This window comes from Pomacea canaliculata, linkage group LG11, assembly GCF_003073045.1.
Source record: "Pomacea canaliculata isolate SZHN2017 linkage group LG11, ASM307304v1, whole genome shotgun sequence".
NCBI lineage: Eukaryota > Metazoa > Mollusca > Gastropoda > Architaenioglossa > Ampullariidae > Pomacea > Pomacea canaliculata.
Genome location: NC_037600.1, coordinates 23,805,690 through 23,829,106, shown reverse-complemented (window position 1 = coordinate 23,829,106; position 23,417 = coordinate 23,805,690). Strand labels below are relative to the sequence as shown.

Genomic DNA, 23,417 nt, shown 5'->3' with positions numbered 1-23,417 from the left:
TCAAAAACATTCCTCCTTTTCACCAGTGTGAAAAGACCACGAGTCTTGACCGATCACAGTACTAAATCCTCATCTGCGAGGATCATCCTCTCTCGTGATTGGTCAAACATTCCACAGACTCACTTCGACTATTCCACTATCCAGATTGATCCAATCACACTCAGCTAACACATGATGGACAGATGGTCATTTTGGCTTATTCCAGCCCACACTACACACCACTCTTTACCCCCACCCACTAGTGACGCAATCTGCGACTACGGCGCCATCCCGTCTGGCTTCCCATTCACCCTGTGTCCAGCGGTTGACAATAACAGGTAGCGCTGTTGTCCTGTTTCAGGTGTGTCGCGGACTTCTATAATTAACGGGCGTAGGCTAACGATGCTCTCCCTTTCTCTGAGAGATCCCCTGCAACGACAGCTACCATCCCAACCTGACTTTGATCTATGTCCGTCGTGATGTAAGCGGTCCGCGGTCACAGGCCTACTGATTCCAGGGGAGATAAACAGTGGTGAGACTTCTTGGCCCTTTGTCCACCCGACGGTCCAGTGCCGCCAAGGGCCGGCTACTCCTCGACATACCTCACCGCAAACACCCCATACAGTTACCCATTTCACCTTCTGACAGTCTGCTTACCAACGCGTCCGCCTGTTTCGTGGAGGGAGCAGAAGTGAGACACCAACACTGTAGCCCTATACTGGTTATCACAGTGATGCACAACCTTTTTCGGCCTGCGGGCCATATCCATTTCGGACAGCCACTTCACCGCAAAATGTACAAAAAAGAAAAAAAAAATAGAGCAGATACCAGTTTTATTAGAAACAAGTTGTACTTACCATTAATTATGTAGTAATTAGTGGGATATTTGAAGTTGTTTTCCCGAAACCAACTTCTGAATGTCCGGCTGCATCGTAGAGACACCAAGTCGGAGCACTGAATCGAAATGTTCGTCCATTGAAAAAAAGATTGGGAAACGCCCCTACGTGGGGATAAATACTTCTTCTTCCCTTTTTTTCGTTTTTTTCGGTTTTTTTTATTACTAACATGCCGATTTCCTGTACTGTGGGCAGAAGTTTCGCGGGCCGGATGGGACAACGTCGCGGGCCGGATATGGCCCGCGGGCCGTAGGTTGGGCATCCCTGATCTAAGTTAAAAGCACAGGCACAATAACATATAAAGCAAACGTCTCTGTTGAATTATTCAAACTAGACCCCTCAAAAAGGCTGCAAATATTGCATTTTTAAAATATTTAAACACACATATTTCAAAATATTAATTTTTGAAGCGTTCCTTAGGAAAGTTCACTTTAAAACTCAAATTATCATATACAATGTGAATATTCCGGTGTGTGTGTGTGTTTGGGTGAGGAAAAGAGGGGGCGCTACTCTGTGGCTTGACCCCGGCTCACAATCATTCTCTACGTTTTTTGATGTGTTTGAATTCTACTGGAATTTCGCTTCCTCCAGCTTGTGCATGAATGGTTATAAGTGTTACTTCAATACGTCTGACTGTGAGGAGCACCGTATTGCTGCGTGTGAGTGTCCCTGTACGGGAGAAATTTCTTTTACCAACACCGCGTCCATTTTGTGACCGTTGGTTAGATCTATAGATAGTCAGAAACGGACTGAAACGGACTACATGTACGGCCAATCGGGACTATCTGGCTGTTTACAACAATCCCTTCAGTGACTGAGTATCGTCCCTACCAAGTAGATCTATTACAATCCCAATACCTAGTTGAATCGGCGATAGATCTGCCATGATCGTGCTACGAGCAGTGTAGTGTAGTCTGTACGTGTGTGTGTGCCTGTACGGCAGACTTTCACACTTCCATGGGTTAGAGTGGCGACACAGTCATGCTGATCTACAGTCGAAACTTTCTGCTGTCGCTGCGGCAGAAGGCCACACAGGCCCCTGATGTGAATTTCAGTGACATTCCGACACAGGGCGGGCAAAGAAAAAAGAAACTGAGAGGATCTAGAGGAGGAGTCAGACACAGACTGAAGAGGAGAGGGTGCCGACATCCACTGCCAGCCATCACCCTGTCGAATGTGCGCTCTCTCCACAACAAACAGGATGAGCTCTCTGCGCTCATTAAATTCGATGGGGACTACCGACGCTGTGACCTCTTCTGTTTCACTGAAACATGGCTAACAGAGGAGGAGACATTCGGACTTGAAGGATACAACAACGATTCGATTTGACAGGAATGCACAAGCGACAAACAAGCATGTAGGGGGAGGCTTGTGTATTGCTTGCAAATGAGAAATGGGCCACGAACTACACAGTACGAGAACAGACTAGTACCCCCATTATGAGATACTGACAGTGTCCTTCAGGCCGCATTATTTACCTCGTGAATTCGGCCAAATCACTGTGGTTCTCGTCTATGTGCCCGGCCCAGACTTCAACCTTGCAGCTGAGCACATTGGAGACACATATAATCGAGCGACAACAAGATCAGTTGATCAGCCTGTGTTTTTGCTCGGTGACTTCAACCGCTGTGATGTCTGTAAAGCTGCTCCCCTGTCTCCATCAATACGTCACGTGTCCCACCCGCCTCGACAGAACGCTAGACAGGTGTGTTTCGGTAATGTGCCGGCCGCTTATGTTTCCAAGTGCCGGCCGCCGCTGGGCAGATCGGACCACAACATTGTTCATCTGCTACCCACATACAGACAGCTCCTTAAACGTGAAAAGCCGACAACACTATGTATTAGGACCTGGGACAAATGAAGCAACTGAGCTGCTCAGAGACTGCCTAGAGGTCACTGACTGGGATCTGTTCTTCACTACCTGTGGAGACGACCTGGACTGTCTGGCAGACACAATCACCTCTTACATCACCTTCTGTGAAGAGTCTGTCATCCCTACCAAGCAGATCTGCAGCTATCCAAATAACAAACCATGGCTAGGTAAAGGACTGAAGCACTGTCTCAATGAAAAGAAGATAGCTTTTATGCAAGGAGACAAACAGAAAGTGAAAGAAAAGGAGAAGGAGTTCAGGGCAAAGGCAAGAACGGCTAGAGTGGAATACAGAAAGAGGTAGAAAAGCAATTAATTGAGGGCAACGCAAGAGATGCTTGGAAGGGCCTGGACACCATGATGGGTAGAGAACGCAAGACACAGAGAGTAAAGTGTGATGACCCAGTGTCATTTTGTTAATGAGCTCAACACTTTCTACGCGCGGTTTGATGTGAGAGACTTCAGCAATGAAGCAGAAAATATCTGTTCTTCACTGTCGGCAGCCACTGTCACCATCTGTGAGGGAGATGTTGTCAGAATTCTCTCTCATGTGAACCACGTAAAGCTCCTGGACCTGACCACGTGAGAGGCAAAGTACTCAAAGAGTGTGCTAGTCAGCTGAGTGGTGTTTTACCAGACTTTTTCAGCTCTCCCTTGACTCTCATAGTGTCCCCCGCGTGTGGAGACATCCACAATAATACCAGTGCCAAAGAAGCCTCATGCTACCAACTGAAAGACTTTCGACCTGTGGCTCTCACGTCTGTTGTGGCCAAGTGTTTGGAGAGAGTTGTGGGAAGATTGTTAATCCCCACCATGGCTGATCGCCTGGATCCTTTGCAGTTTGCCTACAAGCCACGCAGGGGGGTGTCTGATGCAACTCTCACGCTTTTAAATACTATCCTACAACACTTGGACACTTCTGGCACCTATGTTCGGGTCCTGTTCATGGACTTTTCCAGCGCCTTCAACACGGTCCAGCCACACCTTCTTGTACAGCGCCTACTAGACCTGGATGTCAACACTGGCTCGTTCTATGGATCAGATCATTCCTGAAGGACCGACCACAGAGGGTGGGTTTCAGAGTTCCACCGACAGGTACTATAGGGTCCAGCAGCTCGTCTGACGGAGTTTATTTGTCAGTGGATGGAATGATTCTGTCAGATGAGCAGATCCTCAACACGGGTACCCCTCAGGGATGTGTGCTTTCCCCCATCCTGTTCTCTGTATATACAAATGGGATTACTATTAACAGTGCTATTCTCAAACTTGTTAAATATGCAGATGACATGGCCTTGTGGGCTGCCTGAAAGACGAGCAGTCCCTGTCACAGTACCTGGCCTGTGTGGGGGAGCTGGAGGAGTGGTTTTGACCGCAGCTTTCTGGATCTGAACGTTGACAAAACGGAGGAGATGGCCTTTGGAAGAGCCTACGAAGGAAGAGATGCACAACCCCTCTCTCCCACCACTCCAAATCAAGGGACAGCAGGTTCAGAGGGCTGCTGTGTTTAGGTACCTTGGTACAGTGATCGACGGGAGGCTCTCATTTAGTGATCGTGAACCAAGTGTACAAAAAGGGCCCAGCAACGCTGTACTTCTGAGGAGACTTCGCAGCTTCGACGTCAGCTCTGGGGTGCTGGAGACTGTGTACAGGTCTCTTGTGAGAGCATCCTGTCATTTAACATCGCTGCCTGGTATGGTCACCTACTAGTCAAAGACAAGGCAAGCTGCCAGAATCATCACCAGGCAAATAAAATATTGGTCAAGCACAGCTGCCACTTTCTGACTTGTACCTTCATCATGCAGTCAGAAGGATGGCACATAACATCATTTCGGACCTGAAACACCCTCTCCACACCAGCTTCAGCTGTTGCCCTCAGGCAGGCGCTATAAGGTACCACGCATAAGGAAAGCTGCCTACCAGAGGTCCTTCGTGCCAGCAGCCATCACATCCTAAATAAAGGCACAAGGACTCAGGAGGAATCAAACAGAACTGAAGAAGAGTGAGTGCTGACATCTGTGTCAGCCATCACTCGTGTGTCATTCTTGTCAATGACATTTTCTGACGCAGCCGCGGTAAAGTTGAAGAAAAATGAACAAATAGCAAAATAAACAACTGATCAATGCGTACGTGTCATCTACGGTGTCACCGATCACCGCAACTAAAAAATATATCCATGGTATTCATATTGCCATGCATAGCGCCGCACGAACTGTTTCATCCTACACTTTGTGCGAGTTTGTTGCCTGTCTCGCGGTAAGTCGCTGCGATCTGCGCGGTTCGGACACGATTAGGGACTGTCATTTCTGGTACTGTCATCTGACACCACAGACACTGTTACTTCTGGCACACATGCATTGTCACAAGAGTTCTGTGGTGATGGTTTGGAAGAGTAGCATACCACCCTGGCGTTTCCTCTTCACTGTCGTCATCCTGAAGGTATGGCGCTTCCCGCAGTTTGAATGTCCTTTATCTTGGAGTATACAAATGATCGTCTAAGTACACAAGAAGGACTGAAATTAAAAGTTCGGCATGGTGGTCTGCATTAACCTCTGGAAGTGGCTGGTGTGGACGGTTCAGACCCATTGGCATCCTGGAACGGCGTGCTGCAGCCGGCCCTAGCCAGTCCTTTTGTTGACAATGTCTTCTCAAGATGAGCTTCATGCACGGCTGCCTGTACTGCCTGCGCCACATCTGCGTAGAGTCCATTATCTGATCAAGGACGTTCTTCCCTAGTAGAAGCGACACGCGCCTCCTGCGCTCACTTGTGACCACATCGACCAGTCCTTGACCACCAGGATAGGAACGTCCTCCAGACGCTGGCCGTAACAATGTCCACCCACGCGCCACTCCTGAGTTTCTTTAGCTGTAAGTGTCCTGTATGTGCCCTCGTGCCCACTCGTCAGTGACCGTCGTTACCTCACTGGCGGTGTCGAGCAACGCCATCACTCAAACTGCATAAATGACAACCTCCGCCGTCGGACACTTTCCAGTCAGGCCAGCTACACTTTATTTCCCTGTCATCCTGTTACGGAAAACGGGGGCAGTCACTTTCCCTGACCGGTCGGCTGCAGTCCTCCGAGATGGTGTCAATCGCCGCCACTTCGACGCTCTGCGCCGCCTTCTACCTCGCCTGCTTAAATTCTGGAGCTTCGCGCGTATTCGTCGACCACCTCATCACGTTTGCTGTGGCACTGATGTCGACATCTTTCCGTTCGCCGTACGCCTCCACTAGGACACCCAAGATCTTTCTCGGCGTATCTCTTGCGTCATGCGGAAGCATCATAACTCGACGTCTGGCAGGTCCCTCCAGTGAGCTCAAGATGTAACCACGAGCCGCATTCTGACACATCGGGTTTATGGCGAGAGCTAACTCGACCTCTATTTCAATCTCGTCGACACTCGTTGGTCCACCGGCAAACTACTGAAAGCGGACTAACTAGTATGCTCGTAGAGCCTCTGCCCACCCAACGGATAGCATCATGGTCCTCTCTATGTACTAATCTTCTGTCGTGGGCTTCTGCCGCGTGATGAACAAAAGTTTCTTTTTGTTCAGCAGTGCTTTTAGGCCCTTGGTCACCCAAGGTTTGTTGTAGGATAAACATACACTGCTTTGATGAACTGGTGCAATCAACACTATTTTACTCCTCACTTTTACTCCTAACTGTGTGTTAAATGTCTGTATGGGTATGTGAGCAAAGACAAATTTCTGCCCTGGGTCTCCTGGGCAGACAATAAAGTCTGTTTTGATTTTGATTTTTTGATTTTGATTTGATAATCTTCATAAAATATTTACAGTAAAACCTCGATTTCACGTTTCTCAAGGGACCGCCATAATAAACGTTACATGGAGGAAACACTTTATTTACTTCAGATGACATCCAGACACGGAGACAGTATGACAGACACCGCATGTCACAATCCTGTGTAAACATGTCACGAGGTCAAAGTCCAACAGGTGAATAACAAGGTTGTGACCGTGTGTAGACAAGACTTGATGTCCCCGTGGGGAGGAACTCATCCCAGGTGGCCTGTCCTGTGAGTTGTGCTGGTGTTTACATCACGTGTCCTGTGAGTTGTGCTCGTGTTTACATCACGTGTCCTGTGAGTTGTGCTGGTGTTTACGTCACTTTTAATGTGAGTGTTGCTCATGTTTACATCACGTGTTCCCCACGTGGCACGTGACCCAAGATGTCGCTGCCCCCAGGGGCCTGAAGGCCAACTTCCCTCATGTGACCATTAACTCCATCACCGTTGAGTATCACAGCCGCAGCTTCCTCACATTCGTCAAGAAAAAGTACAACACATATTTGCAAGCTTTCGTCGCAAGTAACGAAATTGTCGAAGTTGAAATCAGATGCACCAGAGGTTACTTATTCTGTCCCAATCATCTCCTAGAACTTCATCACTGATGCTCACATCGTCAGTATCATCACCGTCATGTACAACGTCCGGCTGACTGAACATTGAAACCAGCCTCGGCGATACAGTCCCCATAGTTGATGGGTTAACTGTTGTCCATGATGCAGCCACAAAGTTCATGACCCTTAAGAGGTCAATGTTCATGTCGAAACGTACGCCGAGGTCAAGTATGGTCACAGGTTTGTATACGATCTTTGCACGATAGAAATACTTGACATTCTGGTTGACTTCGTTCTTTACTTCTTTTACCCTCATGACATTTTCTTCTACGCACTTTCAGTTTTGTCAAGCAACAAAGTAAAAACTAAGCGAGTGTCGTCGGTGTTGTAGATATTTCTGTGTAGCTTTGTAAATACTGCGGCAGGTCTCAGTCTCCCAGTGACTGACGATGTGTTGAGGAGGTGAAAGTATTAAATACGATACCCACACAGTCAGACACACTGAGTACCACTTATGTCCTTCCCTAAACAAGCGATGTTCGTGTAGTCGGACCACCCGGTGATTAGGACCAACATAATGGCGTCCCAATAATGTCCCATTCACCGGAACCGACTGTATGTGCTGGAGTTTGTTTGTTAGTGTTTAATGTCGTGCCACCAAATAAGACTACATCACGACAGTTTGCTGGGAGAGGGCTAGCAATGTTTGTGATGTTGTGTGTCACCCGCCACATCAATCTCAGACCGTCTATAGCAGACTAGGGCAAGGTGCGGCCCGCGGGCCGCTTCCGGCCCGCCTCCTGTCTCTGATCGGCCCGCCCGCTGGCCCGCCATCCAGTATATATATTATATGTACACAGAATTGGGTAAAACTAAGTTAACTTTATTAGTTCGGCCCTCTGGCCTTAGGGCTTCCTTAGATAGTGATCAAGCAGAGGCAGAAAGAAACGAAATATTCACGAAAGAAAGTAAATCAATGATTTACATCAAAAATATAGAGAGGATAGAGAGACGATAGTAACATGAGAAGAAAAGGAGAATTAGGAATGTGATGTCACAGTCATACAAAGGTAACACAAATATAGACTACACATCTTGTAATAGTCTAATATTAACAACGAGCAGTTTATAAGTCAAGCTAACATGTCTGACAATAATTGTGTCTTATAAAGATGTTTATTTACAATGTGTACACAGCAACAGCTACTTAATAAATAAACAACATAAACAGCGGGTGAGTGGCTCAAAGCTCAAGAGTGTTTAGTGACGATGAAGGTGAGATGGAGGAGGTTGTGGGAGGATGTGATGACAGTAGACCTGACATCTTGTCATCTCAACATCAATGTCAGTCTGCCACTGACTGTCACCACACGTGCATTTGATATCAAATGTTATTTACACGTCAACACTCGTACAGTGTTAGTTTATGTTGTGATACTCATTGTACACAGTGTATCTTACCGTGCTACTAGTGTCCTGTACACCTCACGTGTCATGTGACTGTCAGGCCCAGACACAGCCACACATCGTGTCCACCATTCTCCGAGTTTCTTTAACACGTGACTACTGACGTCACACGGGTTCCCGGGGTCAGAAAACTGATCACAGCACAGACACAGACTGGTGATGTCGGTGGGGTCGCTTGGTCCCAGACACCGACACAATTCCTGTAACAGAATCACTTGATCTGAAGAGAAATGAACAAAACATGACAAAGATTTAAGCGGACATATTGAATAGTAGAGACACACTTTATATTGTTATTTCACAAAAGAGTAACCCAGTCGTAACATGCTTTTGTCGTGCTTACAAAGTGTCAGGAGGATAAATGGCGGTGAAGTTTGCACTTGACTCGATAAATTGTGCAAGACTTGTCTGAACATGGTGAACCACTTAATGTTACATGTTGTCAAAGCTACAACAAGGTTATGAAAACCTTTACCCTTTGACTTTTTACCCTTTACCCTTTGACATTGAAAAACGAATTTTTATTTTGTAGAGAGTGCAACTCTGTTAAACAAATTATATGCAGAGTAATGATTCTGATATTATATATCGACCTTGCACTCGATTACATCATCACCATCAATAATCCTCAATCATTAATCAATCGTCATCAATCATCATCCTGAAACACACAATATGAATCCGTAAGTGATGACAAGAATCCTCACCTGAGTCAGCTCGGGGTCATTGTCGAGCACCTGTTGTAGCTGACTAACCGTCAAGTTAGGGAGTGCGATCGTCTTAGTGACACGTAGACTGGGAGTGACGTCATTAGCCAAGTATGACACCGTGACCCCCGCCCTGTCCAGCTGTTGGATGGCCTCCTGAAGATTGTTTTTAATCTCTGTGTGAGTTTTCTCTGTTCGTTCCTTTTCCGATACATTGTGTTTATTTACGTTGCTACCAAAAGCTTTACAGATGACAAGACCGTACTGTCGATGAATAAGAAGTACATCGATGTCCCCTGGTTTGGATTCCTGTCGCAGATCAGGGTCGTGTCTGGTGGGTAGGGGAAGTCTTCTTGCCACGTCAACATAACGAGAATCACGCAGGTAGTCGTCAAACAGGAGCTGACTCACTCCAACCACCACTTCTTTGTTCTCTTTAAACATTCTCTCCAGACATAGAAGGATTCTTTGCATGGCTGCATCATGTCGGACATCACTGTCCTGAACTGCACTTGTCGCCATCTGGTTGGACTCATCTACCTGTCGAGATGACTGAAGGACGAGAACTTTCTGACCAGCAACAGACTCTTGTGTCGTCGGCACGCGGCTGACGTGTACAGGAGGCAGGAAGTAGACACTAGAGTCCAGATCAGGGAATGCCGCCTCAACCCACTGCTCCCAGAATTCCTCTTCCTTTTTTGCGCGGCTTTCCAACTGTTGTAAGATAAAGACATAAACAATAAATTGCAGCCTGTCCTAAATGTTTGGGTACATTGATTCAAACAGAAGTGAACCGTATTAATGAAAATATTTGTATTCGCATTATTTCTTATCTAGACAATATTATTTAAGATGAGTAGAATTTGTTTTCACCAGACCTATTTTCAGATTTGCTTAACGTCTTTGCCTATTTATCTATGTAGAGGTGTTTCGGTTAATGGCGGATTGAAGGAAAGAAAATCAAATTCAAAAAGCTCAAGAATGAATGACGTGAGGCTCACAAATAACGGTCTACATGACGAGTTCATCTCCACCCAGGACTTACATATTGATACAAAATATACTGGTAACATGCACAGTTGATATTCCTTAATATCACTCTTTGCTTTTTGCCTTCTCAAAGTAGGTGTTTCAGTTTTACTAGTGTTTTACACATAGACAGCAGCTAAGACTATGTGACGGTAAGACAGCGCACCTTGCATGACTTTTGTCACGTGCATATACAACAGTGTACCCGAGATGTGACGTAAGTCTGTGCACCTGATTCTCCCTGTGCTGGTGACGAAGGTTTTGACCGTTGTGTCACTGGACTGTCAGTTGTGAGTAGAGTGCAGTGTATGATGTAGACACAATGATGTCATGCACGTGCGAGTGGCCGAGATAAGTCTCGTAAGCTTAACCCATGAATATTCACAATAAGATGAATATTCACTGTAAGACCTTACCATAGTTGCACGCATGTCTAAAACATCAATGTTGTACCCGAGCAACTAGTGGTTTATTGGTAATAAACATCCAACTTAACATTTAAATCAGTGACATTGTTTATAAACTTTTTACTTTTGCTTGAAGTGCACCTTTCGTTGGATAAGAAAGTAAAAGTGAGACATTCCTACAACACTCTCTTTGTGCTGTAATACAAAATGCAATGTCTTTTTCTCTGGGTCTTTCAGATCGTTTTAGGTCGAATGCCTGTATCAGGTTCTTAGAACATTTTAAAAAATGTAGTAGGTAATTTTCTTTATCTTTGGAGTGCTTTTTCACTCCACGGGCTCACTCTCAAACGGTACAACGAGAGCTACACTGTCCCTCCACACTAGAGTTTGAATAGTAAAAAAAAATTGCATTTACAAATTACATATAGTATATAATTGCAACTATAGTGAAGGGATGAACACATTACTCTGTGTGAATTTGTGTCTTTAAAGCTTCGTAGGCGGTTACTGGAAGATATCATCACATTTCTAGACCAAACTAATCACAATGAGCTTTATGAATACTTGATACACAGATGTGCAGCAGTGGTTACATCATGCCAAAACACAATATGTCTGAAGATTTATGGTGTGGTTACACTGTCTGATTGGATAGTATGGAGCGTTGGTGACCTCGGATGATGTTGTCGTTTTTGACAAATAAATCTCAACACAAAGTGTTTTTACCTCTTCCCTTGATAACAGTGGTATTTGTTCTTTTGTCGCCACATCTTTCCTGCAATAAAATTATTATTTATTATTTTCAGTATTTTTATAAATTAGGTTTTTAGTAATATGTACAGTAACATATACAATATACGTTCCTGTTTAACGATCATCAGTTTTAAAATGTTTGCATTCGTTTGTGAATTTTAACAAGCGCCATCAACAGATTAAAGTGTTGTTTATAAGGCGAGAGCAACTCTTAGTATTATCATAGACACATCAGCAAAAAGGTTAGGGTGACCTGAGGTCATGGAAATATCAACGTGGGGTCAACGTAAGGGTAGCGTGGGTTTTAGGGATACAGAGCCTGGATGTCAAGAGCTCCACATAATAAATTAAAATAATAAATAAAGAATAAAATAATTAAACAATAATAAATATGGGGTCTTATCCATAGCCAGAGCAAAAGCTAAGCAAGCTAACTTAAATAAAACAAAAATATAAAGCCTTAAAAATACGCAACCTGTTTATGTAGCATTAATAACACAAAACAATGTTAAAAAGAGAAGCTATAAAAATGAAGCTTAAAAAATTCATAATAAGCAGTATAAAAAAGTATTTAAAACTAACAAGTCTAACATATAAAATTAGTGAAATGCAGGGAATCTGCACACATTACATTTCACCACCATTGCAGACCTGGCAGATTCATAGACACCAAAAACACCAGACAACAACACGGAAAGATGGCAACAGCAATAGTAAACAGACTAATGACTTTCCTCCAATACCTTCTTTAACCCCTTCCCCTTTCTCACCCCTCCATCCTACACTCCCCCATATTCTCCCATATCCCAGCATCCCCCCACTTACAGTGCCACAACCCTTAGGTGGAAGCACTTTTGCTTTCCAAAAGAAGAATATTGAGAGAAACTGTCTCCATGTCCTGGTATCGGTACTTGTGACCTGCACGGGACAGTCACGAGTTGGTGACGACACTGAGACCATTCCTCCCGCCGGTCATCTCACCTTTGTTTACATTTGAAAACCAGGAAGACGATGACTAACGACACAGGGATGAACGCGAGTACAGCGATGGCTACAGTCAGAACTACGGCAGGTACATCTGAAAGTACAGAACACAATTCGTCTTCAGTGTTATAAACTCTGTGTATCAAGCTCTAAGACAATAGAATGATAGACTGTGATCATCAACCTGTTTACTTACAAGCTGCTTGTTTACTCTTGATAAGGTTCGGGTTCAGTCAGTAAATAAAACAACAAATGTGAGGGTGGCCACAATGTAGGTGTATCTACCTGGTATCAGGATAAAGTCACAGGACTTAAAGCGTCAGCTAGAGCCTGTCACGTGAAAGCGTATGTGCCGGTGTGGTCAGTGACGCTCGCGGTACTCTGATGAGACGAGGCGATCTGTGACAAGGTTGCTGACTCGTACCCGGGGCTGTGGTGCACTTCAGCTGGTCTGTAGCAGGTGCGGTGACAGTGGCGACACTGTAGACACTTGTGTAGTCATGAAGCCTGCAGTGCTTCAGTCCAACTAGTCTACAGTCATTAGCTGATTGTCATTAATGGAGCAGCACTTGACATTGTTAGTTAGACATTTGTGTGACACACTTTCTACTGCAAAATTGTTTGATGATTCTCAATGGAGCTTTACAGAAATGAACCAAGAAAGTGTCATCTTTTAAATTAGGGATGCCCAACCTACGGCCAGAGGGCCATATCCGGCCCGCGAAACTTCTGCCCACAGTGCAGGAAATCGGCATGTTAGTAATGAAAGAAGACCTAAAAAACAAAAAAAAAAAAAAAAAAGGGAAGAAGTATTTATCCCTACCAATTTCGTCTCTCAATCTTTTTTTCGATGGACGAACATTTCGTTTCAGTGCTCCGACTTGGTGTCAGCCAGACATTCAGAAGTTGGTTTCGGGTAAACAACTTCAAATATCCCACTAATTAGTACATAATTAATGGTAAGTACAACTTGTTTCTAATAAAAATGGTATCTGCTCTATTTTTTTTTCTTTTTTTGTATTTTTGCGGTGAAACGGCCCGCGACACGGCTGTCCGAAATGGATATGGCCCGCAGGCCGAAAAAGGTTGGGCATCACTGGTTTAAATCATTACATCATTTCATGTCAAATAGATTTGTGATTGTACCACATACATTTGCAGTACTTTCCACCATATACTTGATTTTACTAAATATTCAGAACATTCTACAAAATATATTCGCTACAGTTAATGCAGCATCCTTTTGTTACACGTCAGTCTGATAACTGTATTTATTTATTTACCTGAGACAAGCTGGATTGTCAGCATTATGCTAAAAGTGGTATCAAGTGCATCACTGGTGTTGAAAAAAAAAGGTTTTTCTGATACTTCGTTCGCAACAATATTTATCGTCTTACAGAGTTGTGCAGCTATTTCGTGATCGATACGAAAGCTCAATAACATCTACATTGAAGCATCTTTTATCTACTGAAGAAAACGCAGACGACAATTTGAAGCACAAAAATAACATTTTTACCGTAAAAAATAATTCACAGCCGACAGTCCATTGTCGTGCAGTCGCAAAAATGAGGAACAGACAGCTTGGAGTAATTGATAGACAAAGAGACTTATTACAGGGCAGGTTGCCCTTTGCCTTTTTCTCGATTCCTGTTTTCAGCAAACATGTTCTTCACTAGTCTTAAAATGGAGATAACATATCGTCAGTCTTGTTAGTCATCGACTTTTTCGTTACTTTTCAGAAAGTATTTTTGTCCAACATCTAGCCACTTCTGTAAACATTACAGTTACTCTGGTTCTTAGTTTTCTTCTGTCTACAGGATTGCATCCATAATGTGCTATGAATGGTGTTATGTTTATGCAGTTAATGTGATTTGCTAGAGTTGATGGATGATGTAGGACTGTCACCGGCGAGCTGTTAGCACCAACTTTTTGTTGTTTGATGCTTTATCACCTTTCGTCTTTGCTGTCGTTTTGGTTAATTTCTTTATTTTCTAAGACTTACGACCATTATTTCTGTTATTAACGATATATTATATTAATAGTAATTCTCCATGAGGCTGCTCAAAAGGCTGTGGTGTTATATTTTTTCTTACATCATTCCCTTACATCATTGCGCCCTATGCAACTGAATATTCTGCCTGCCTGTAGAATAAAGCCTGTGATATAGCTCTATGGGAATTATCTTCATTATTAATACTATTATTATTATCATCATCATCATCATGATCATCATCATCATCATCATCGTTTTGCCTACTTCTGTAAACTTTACTGTCAGCGCCACCGAGGCGGACCAGTGACAAGTTGCTTTTTGTGGCATTGACATCAACGTTGAATGTGCAGGTGAGTGATGCAGGTTTCGTCTCTTTGATACTTGAAATGTTACAGAAGGAGGTCACTGCAAGTAGAACAGATAATAAAATGTTCATAGCAATAACAACACTACACAGACAGCGCAAATACAGTTAGTATGGACACTATAATAAATTGGTAACTTTGGCTGCAACAGATGTAAAAATGTATAAAGCCTGAAAAAAAATGCAGTGCACTGTTAACGTTTTACTGTAATTGTATTGAAATTAACAGCGCATTATTTCATCGACATTTACTTTCGAGAACTATGGTGATAAACAGCGAAAAGTAATCATAACCGTCTGGTAACACAATATTAACTATTACTGGAATCAAAACTACGGAGTTTCACAAATTGATGCATTTTAAGTAAAAAAGATATTATTTGCGGCTTAATGAAGTCTTTAATAACAGTAATATACAGACAAACATAACGGATGGCTGTAATGAAAGCAGTACATTAAAGGCTACTTTTTCAATTTGCGTTCGGATCCATCCAGTAAAGACGCGTTCTTTGAAACAACAAGACACACAACAATGTACCCGTATATCTACCTGGTCTTACGATAAATTCACAGGGCTGGAAGCCGTTTGCTTTAGAGACATTCACGTGACAAGCGTATGTGCCGGTGTGGTCACGTGACGCTCGCGGTACTCTGATGACGAGGTGATTTGTGACGGTGTTGTTGACCTCGTACCCCGGTGCTGTGGTGCACTTCAGCTGGTCCTTTAGCCAGGTGCAGGTGACAATGTCGACACCTGTAGACAAATATGTCAATCGTACAACCTTTCTCGTTCAAACCTCGATGATACGGGTACTTGTCAGCCGAAGGGTCACCATTCAGTAAGCAGGAAATGTCAGTGTAAAAATTTGTGGGGGAAGCCATTACAGAACTGAGTGTCGCTTTCTTTCACATAAATTGTTGGCTGTAGCTCAGGTTGAAATTATCCAAACAATTACAGGTATTGTGACTGTATTTCACACAACTTCCCACAATGAGAGGGGAGAGAACTCAAAGTAGTAAAAGCTGCAATATCTGACGGACTGTGTGGAAGAAAGTTTTAGGTTTTCAATAAAATTAAACAACCTGCGCCCCTCGACTCGAGATATACATGTAGAGAGAAAGACATGAGATGCCCCTCATTTTATATGCTGCTGTATTTAAAGATGCAGATTTGTTACGGAATTTACTGTAATTAGCTTTAAACTTTGTCACGGAGCAGTCCGTGTCATTGTGTTTTAACCCCTTCATGACAGCTGAGTTGTTAAAGATGGCGAATGAGTACGAGAATGTAGCAGGAGGGCAGTAATGAAAGAGTTAACTGTAGATGGTTGAAAGGTGGAATCTCGATCATAACTAACATTTTGGGCGGGAATTCAGGTAGAAAACCCAATCAAACCAAACGAGAAAGACGCACCTGACTCACGACAGGTAAATCCCACTAACGGGGATTGTGTGTGTAGCGTATCGGGGATTGTTGTATGTGGATATATATATATCTCTGAATGTTATAACTTATAGGCAAGAGAGAAAGCCTTGTGAATGTCCTTAATAAGAGCTGTATTAACCACAATTTTAGTTAATTAAGAGTATTAGTACAGTCTAAATTGAGTTACAGGTTTTTATTGGGAGGTCTTACTGGAGCTATTCTCGATCGGGGATAGCCTTCTAAGACTATGTGATCCGCACATCGGAATAACAGGGCATCTCGCACATCTGTCGACTGGTATTAGCAAGTCATCGGCCACGTGACATCACTGCGGTCGGACCTCAACTCACCCACCGTGCAACACACTCACTAATCACAGAAAACTACGCAGTTAAAAAACGATTGCCTGTAACTGCACAGATCGTGTTTGTATCAGTTGATGCGACTTCACAATATCACACATTAACAATAAATGACATTAAACAGGTGCTCACCTAAATAACACCGGAACATACCCCAAAATCTTCAAACGAAAAGGTAATAGCAATCAGACTACAATTTTCTCTAACTCCAGACCGTGTATACTTACTGAAAAGACTGAAAGTAAAGTGACTGTGAAATCGCCACAAGGAGCAACGTACACAAGAAACTCTTCGTTCATAAAGAAATTTCATCCAACAGAGGAAAGAGGAGAAGAGTGCAGCGTTAAACAAAAAACGTCAGAGACGGTACCAGGCGAGACAACGGACATAACAAACATATCCAGTGAAGAAACTAGAAGATTAACAAGAAAAAAAAAAAAAAAAAAAACAGTCCCTAAGAGACTCGATGACTATGTGCTTAATTAAAGAGCGAATTGTGTTTGTTGTAATGTGTGTATATATATATAAGTGTTGAATTCGTAAGGATAAGGGCGAGTAATCATTTTATGTCCATGAAGAAATACCAGATAGGTACAAGACTGTGTTGTTATTAATATTTTACACTTAGATTTATGAGTAAAAAGTGAGAAGAAGGCGCAGTTACATTTAATCTTGTAAGTACTAGAGACAAACATATTCATCCCTAATTGTTCTTTGTTAGTAGACAAGATTGTTATAGAATCCTCAGATGGAAACAATTTAATGCAGATAATATGCAAACATTTTTGTCATTTATAATTTTATAACTCAATTTTTTTTTAAACAAAAGGAGGGATATCGTATCCTTGATGAAATGACCATTTAAAGAGAGTCTCGTCAGACGACCTTCACCCTGTCTGACTGGGAAACTGTAGCTAAGAAGGTGTGTGTCATGTTGTAACTGAAGTAGGGAAGTAACAATCACCTTAATGAAGGTCTAGGGTGGCTTGTTGACAAGCCAAGAAAAGGGTGTTTGTGTATGTTAATAAAGAGTTGTTGTATGAGGTAGGAGTGCAGAGGTGTTATAAGTGGGAGACGGGCAGTGGGGGGTTAGTCACCTGTCCACCTCGCCACCACAGGCGGCGGAGCTTCAGTAGGAAGGTCGTCCTCTTGATGTTCGCTACTGAACTGGCTGACGAGTGACCAGTAGCATCCCTCGGTGTATGTGATGCGCAAATAAGCAAAGTAAAATAAGGAACAGAGGAATAGCAGGTCACTTCTTCTTCTCGACATCAGAGTTGATGGAGCAAATGTCGAGCACACACTCGCGACTAATCTCGTCACATAGTCTCTTGTCACGTGAGGGCCTTCCGTTGTTGCTGATGTCCGGGAATCTGTTGATATCACTACGTCGATCGTAGCGGCCTCAGTCACGAGCGCTCTGTCTCTGGCACTGACGTCTGTCACTTCGTGTCTGTCTCGTCCCTATGCCGGACTGCTGTCTCCAGCTTGACAGATCCTAAAAAGGACCAACACTTATCTACCAGCCTCAGCCTCTAGTGTTAGCGACCAAACAACTACTGGCGATAAAGTGTTGTGCACCCTGTGGTAGAGTGGGTCTAAGCAGCTCTTGAGTCACTTGTGCTGAAGTCGTGACGATTCCCAGACAGACTAACAGCGGAGAATGTGAACAGCCTTGAACAGACCTCTGTTACAACCTTCCTCCTCCTGGAGAACCCAGTGCGAAGACAAGGATTCTTAATCAAGATGAAGTAGTATGATAGACAGACTGAAATAGGCGTATAGACGTGGTTCAGATGATCACAAAGCAAGGTCTACCTCAGACCTGTATATACTATCTATACAGTATTTGGTAAAACTGAGTTAACTATATTAGTCCGGCACTCTGAAACCATCCCTATTACTCATGCGGCTCCTTGGGGAAATTAATTGCCCACCACTGCTCTACCTACTGCTGAACCATTGTCTTTGTTTCAGAGTTCTACCTACTTACCTTTACTGTCAGCGCCACCGATACGGACCAGTGAGAAATTATTTTTTGTTGCATTGACATCAACGTTGAATGTACAGGTGAGTGATGCAGGTTCTGTCTCTACAACACTTGAAATGTTACAGAAGGAGGTCACTGCAATTAGAACATATAATGAAATGTACATAACACACAGACAGCGCGAATACAATTAATATCGACACAATAAAAAATTGGTATCAGAGTCACTTTGACTGTAACAGATGTAATATTACACTGGAGGCTACTTTTTCAATTTGATTGAAGACGGATCCATCCAGTAAAGACGCGTTCTTTGAAACAACAAGACAAACAACAATGTACCCGTATATCTACCTGGCTTTGGGTTAAATTCACAGAGCTGGAAGCCGGTGGCTTTAGAGCCATTCACGTGACAAGCGTATGTGCCGGTGTGGTCACGTGACGCTCGCGGTACTCTGATGACGAGGTGATCTGTGACGGTGTTGTTGACCTCGTACCCCGGGGCTGTGGTGCACTTCAGCTGGTCCTTTAGCCAGGTGCAGGTGACAATGTCGACACCTGTAGACAAATACGTCAATCGTACAACCTTTCTCGTTCAAACCACGATGATACGGGTACTTGTCAGCCTAAGGGTCACCATTCCTTGAACGGGAAAGGTCAGTGTAAAAATCTGTGGGGGAAGTGATTACAGAATTGAGTGTCGCTTTCTTTCACATGAATTGTTGGCTGTAGCTCAGGTTGAAATTATCCAAACAGGTATTGTGACTGTATTTCACACAACTTCCCACAATGAGAGGGGAGAGAACTCAAAGTAGTAAAAGCTGCAATATCTGACGGAGTGTGTGGAATAAAGTTTTAGGTTTTCAATAAAATTAAACAACCTGCCCCCCTAGACACCAGGTATACGTGTAGAGAGAAAGACATGAGTTGCCCCTCATTTTATATGCTGCTGTATTTAAAGGTGCACATTTGTAACGGAATTTACTGTAATTAGCTTTAACCTTTGTCACGGAGCAGTCCGTGTCATTGTGTTTTAACCCTTCATGACTGCTGACTTGTTCAAGATGGAGAATGAGTGCGAGAATGTGGCAGGAGGGCAGTAATGAAAGAGTTAACTGTAGATGGCTGAAAGGTCAAAATCTCGATCATAACGACATTGTCCTTTTTTGGCGGGGAAGCGGTTGCATCAGATAGAAAATTCACTCAGACCAAACGAGGACGCACCTGACTCAAGACAGGTAAATCCCATCTCTCGGGAATCTTGGTGTGGAGAGTAGCGGGGATTCTTGTATGTGGATATATCTATATATCTCTCTGAATGTTATAACTTATAGGCAAGAGAGAAAGCCTCGTGAATGTCCTTAATAAGAGCTGTAGTAACGACAATTATAATTAATTAAGACTATTAGTACAGTCTAAATTGAGTTACAGGTTTTTATTGGGAGGTCTTACTGGAGCTATTCTCGACCGGGGACCGGGGATAGTTTCTACCTTCCTTCTAAGACTATGATGTGATCCGCAACATCGGAGGAATAAAACCAGATACAAATAACAAGGCAAAAAGATCTCGCACATCTGTGACTGGTAGTTAGCACAAGTCATCGGCCAACTCCGTGACATATAACTGGATCGGATCATTGACACGATACCCACACAACTCAATGCTCACATTACCATGACCTCAACTCACACTAGTGTCTCGAGCTTAACAGATCCTAACATGCTGGGACGACACGGGTTATCTAGCAGCCTCCCTCTACTGTCTCCGACCAAACAGTTACTGGCGATGAAGTGTTGTATACTCTGCGACAGAGTGGGTCTTACACACCTACTGAGTCAGTTGTGCTGGAACCGTCACGATTCCAAGACAGACTCACAGCGGAGAATGTGAACAGCCTTGAACAGACCTCTGTTACAACCTCCTCGAGAGCCCAGTGGGAAAACAATGATTCTTAATCAAGACGAAGTAGTAGGAGAGACAGACCGAGGTAGGCGTACAGACGTGGTTCAGATGATCACAAAGAAAAGGTCTACCTACTGCTGAACATTGTCTTTGTTTCAGAGTTCTACCTACTGCTACCTTTTACTGTCGCGCCTCCGATAACGGAAAACAGTGAGAAAATTATTTTGTTGTAAAAAACAAATATTGAACACCAAAACATAAAACATCAACGTTGAATGTACAGGTGAGTGAGCAGGTTCTGTCTCCACAACACTTGAAATGTTACAGAAGGAGGTCACTGCAAGTTAAACAAAAAGTTGTACACATGTCATGTTTGTCACATGTAACTAAAACTCTATCGTAAGTACTCAACAAAAATCAGGGGGAAAAGCTAAAGATGATAATTATTATATTTTTGTTAATCACACCATGATTTGAGAAAACTGGAAGTGACGAAAAGGTGTAGTTTTTGAAAGCTGAATTCGAAGATGAAAGATCCCATTGCTAATAACAGCAAAATAACTCCCTAAGTATTGTTGCTGTATGTGTTCTCTTTCATCTTCGGATAGTTTAGTCCATATTTATGATCATTTCCATGACAACAAAGCCAGTGAATTAACTGTGTTCACAGATGTGTATATACAGATCCCTGCTTTGTTCAAACGTGAATGGCGAGCTTCGTCCCACGCTGTACTCAAGAATGTGCTCAAAACATTTAAAAAAATATTGTTATCGAGACACTGATACAAAAAAGGCGAGTCTTTAACTTTCAGTAAAATGTATACATGTTCTTTCTACAGCAGTGCCGACTATACAAAAGCAAAATTTCACTGGTAAAAAGTTTAAACAAAAATCAAGCACCAAATATACAACATCAACACAGTCTGGTCTACAAGTAACATCGTGACACACTCACAAACACATCAACAGTCTTATCATTATCAAACCTTCTGTTAAAAACAAGTGACAGTGTCAGGAAAACATTGATGTGATTGTTACAGCTAAGGTAGAATTGAAGGAACAAATGCATCATGAGATTAAACGGGAACACGTGTGAGTATCAGTAAGTAAACAGTAGAATGACAAAGAAAATGTTTCTAATATAAACGTGTATCAAATAATTGTGTTATATTTTTAATGGTAAAAACGTCATTATTAGAAGTCATTTGTAACTATAACATAAATATACAAAGCTTGGAACTAGCCATCCGTAAATTTAAAAAAAAAATATTAGAGCAGTTTGTCTTAGACAAGCACACATTGAGATGTGTTTATATTTATTTTATCAAAAGAAAAAAAATAACTTAAATGCACCGACTTAGTAACAGAGAATCAATAATAATACACGATACACTGTAATGACAGCGATTGTTGCCCATTAATTTGGTCCAGAGCAGATTCACTTACCAGTCTGCTGAGTAAATTCCGTTTGTAATATATTTTTGTTTTAGCTTTAGTGGAGGCTTGGGCTTCATCTTTGACTGTTTTGTAAAGTTTAAACTGTCTTGGTTGTATTCTAACTCCCGGACAAAGCTCGTTTCTTAATCACAGCAACCCTTAGCGATTTTCTGTTTGACTGGAAGACATACAACCATTTGCTGATTTGAACCACACTGTTACCAGTACAGCTGACACATAACTAAGTTCTCCTGTGTAGCAGGTATTTATCTTCTTGCTAATTACAGGTGACAATGTCGGAGTTTGAAGGCATATATGTTCAAAATTAAGCATAATTATGTACTCATTTTGTAAACTATCATTGCAATAAATATAATTTGATTAGAAGGAAAAGAATGTTGCACTCGTGTCAGTCTTTTAGGAAACGATATTTGGGCAAATTTTACTGAACTACAGCAAGGGAAATATGTTTGCACTGACTGTTTACCTGTTTTCAAAGTGAAATAGGCGTTTTCAATCAACGCGGACAGGTGACTACTTATAGTGGACATGGTAGGATCCTTCTTGATGCCTCCTGTGGCATTAGGGACCGACAGTCAGCGTGGGTTTTGTCACAGTCGGATCGAACTCGTAGACGCCAATCGTGTTACAGGCTGTGTGGAGACTGGAGGATGATGGCTCCCCGATCTCTTGGGGACATTACACTAACTGTCCATGTACATGCCAAGTGTTTACTTAAATATAATTATAAAAGCTAAAAAATACTAAGTACAAATTCTTTCATACAACACATAAGACATTCTAAATTAAAATCACTTTGAATAAATTGTACAATAGGAAATTATGTGCAGCACTCACATAACTAAGGCAGTTTTGAAAGAATATAAAATCTTGATCTTTTCTTAATCAATTACTTCAACACATCACACAGCAAACAAAAAATAATAAAAATGAGTATTCTGTTTTTATTGATTTTAATTAATCACAGTCATAAGAAAGAAATTCACAGTTGAGCTCATTAAATATATTTTGTAATTAACCTCAAGATTAGTGGACATGAAAAATAACAAACAATACACAAGAGTTCAAGGACATGCAGTACTGACTCTTAGCGAGCCGCGAGTGATGGAAACCTAAACTCTGTTGTGTTTCTTGCTGAGATCTCTGGGAAGTAACAAGTTAGTCGACGTTCGTCGAAGTTCATGGAACTGAAGGCACGTCACACATCGTCCTTCCCGCTCTGAAACACGTTATCTCCCTTCACTGACATTCGAACATGACAAATAAAAAGTTTCAAGTGCATTGGCCTCGTGTACCTCTTTGGTGTCACCCTTACCATAGGACTATGACAGTGTCTGTCACGAAACAAAAATGGTAGCGCGTGGTGCCAAACGTGTTGGTCTTAGGTGACGGTAAGTATGATTGACAGTTCCTCAAGCCTGTCACTACGTCATGTGTTGTCTTGAAATGTATTGCGCGTGACCGGTATTTA

The 23,417-nt window shown here is 42.7% G+C and overlaps 1 protein-coding gene across 2 annotated transcripts in view; it reads right to left on the bottom strand.

The window, feature by feature from the left end:
• Positions 1-8,260: 8,260 nt before the first annotated feature.
• LOC112574793 overlaps positions 8,261-23,417 on the bottom strand; it is a 453,350-nt gene continuing 438,193 nt past the window's right edge. The window contains exons 15-16 of one of the 2 annotated variants that reach the window (XM_025256081.1): positions 9,278-9,991; positions 8,261-8,770 (exon numbers count right to left, since the gene is read on the bottom strand). In XM_025256081.1, coding sequence (XP_025111866.1) covers positions 8,561-8,770; positions 9,278-9,991 — 924 coding nt within the window. In that variant the 3' untranslated portion in view covers positions 8,261-8,560. Of the gene's footprint in view, positions 8,791-9,277; positions 9,992-23,417 lie in introns of both variants that reach the window. The other variant, XM_025256082.1, reaches the window with a different exon arrangement.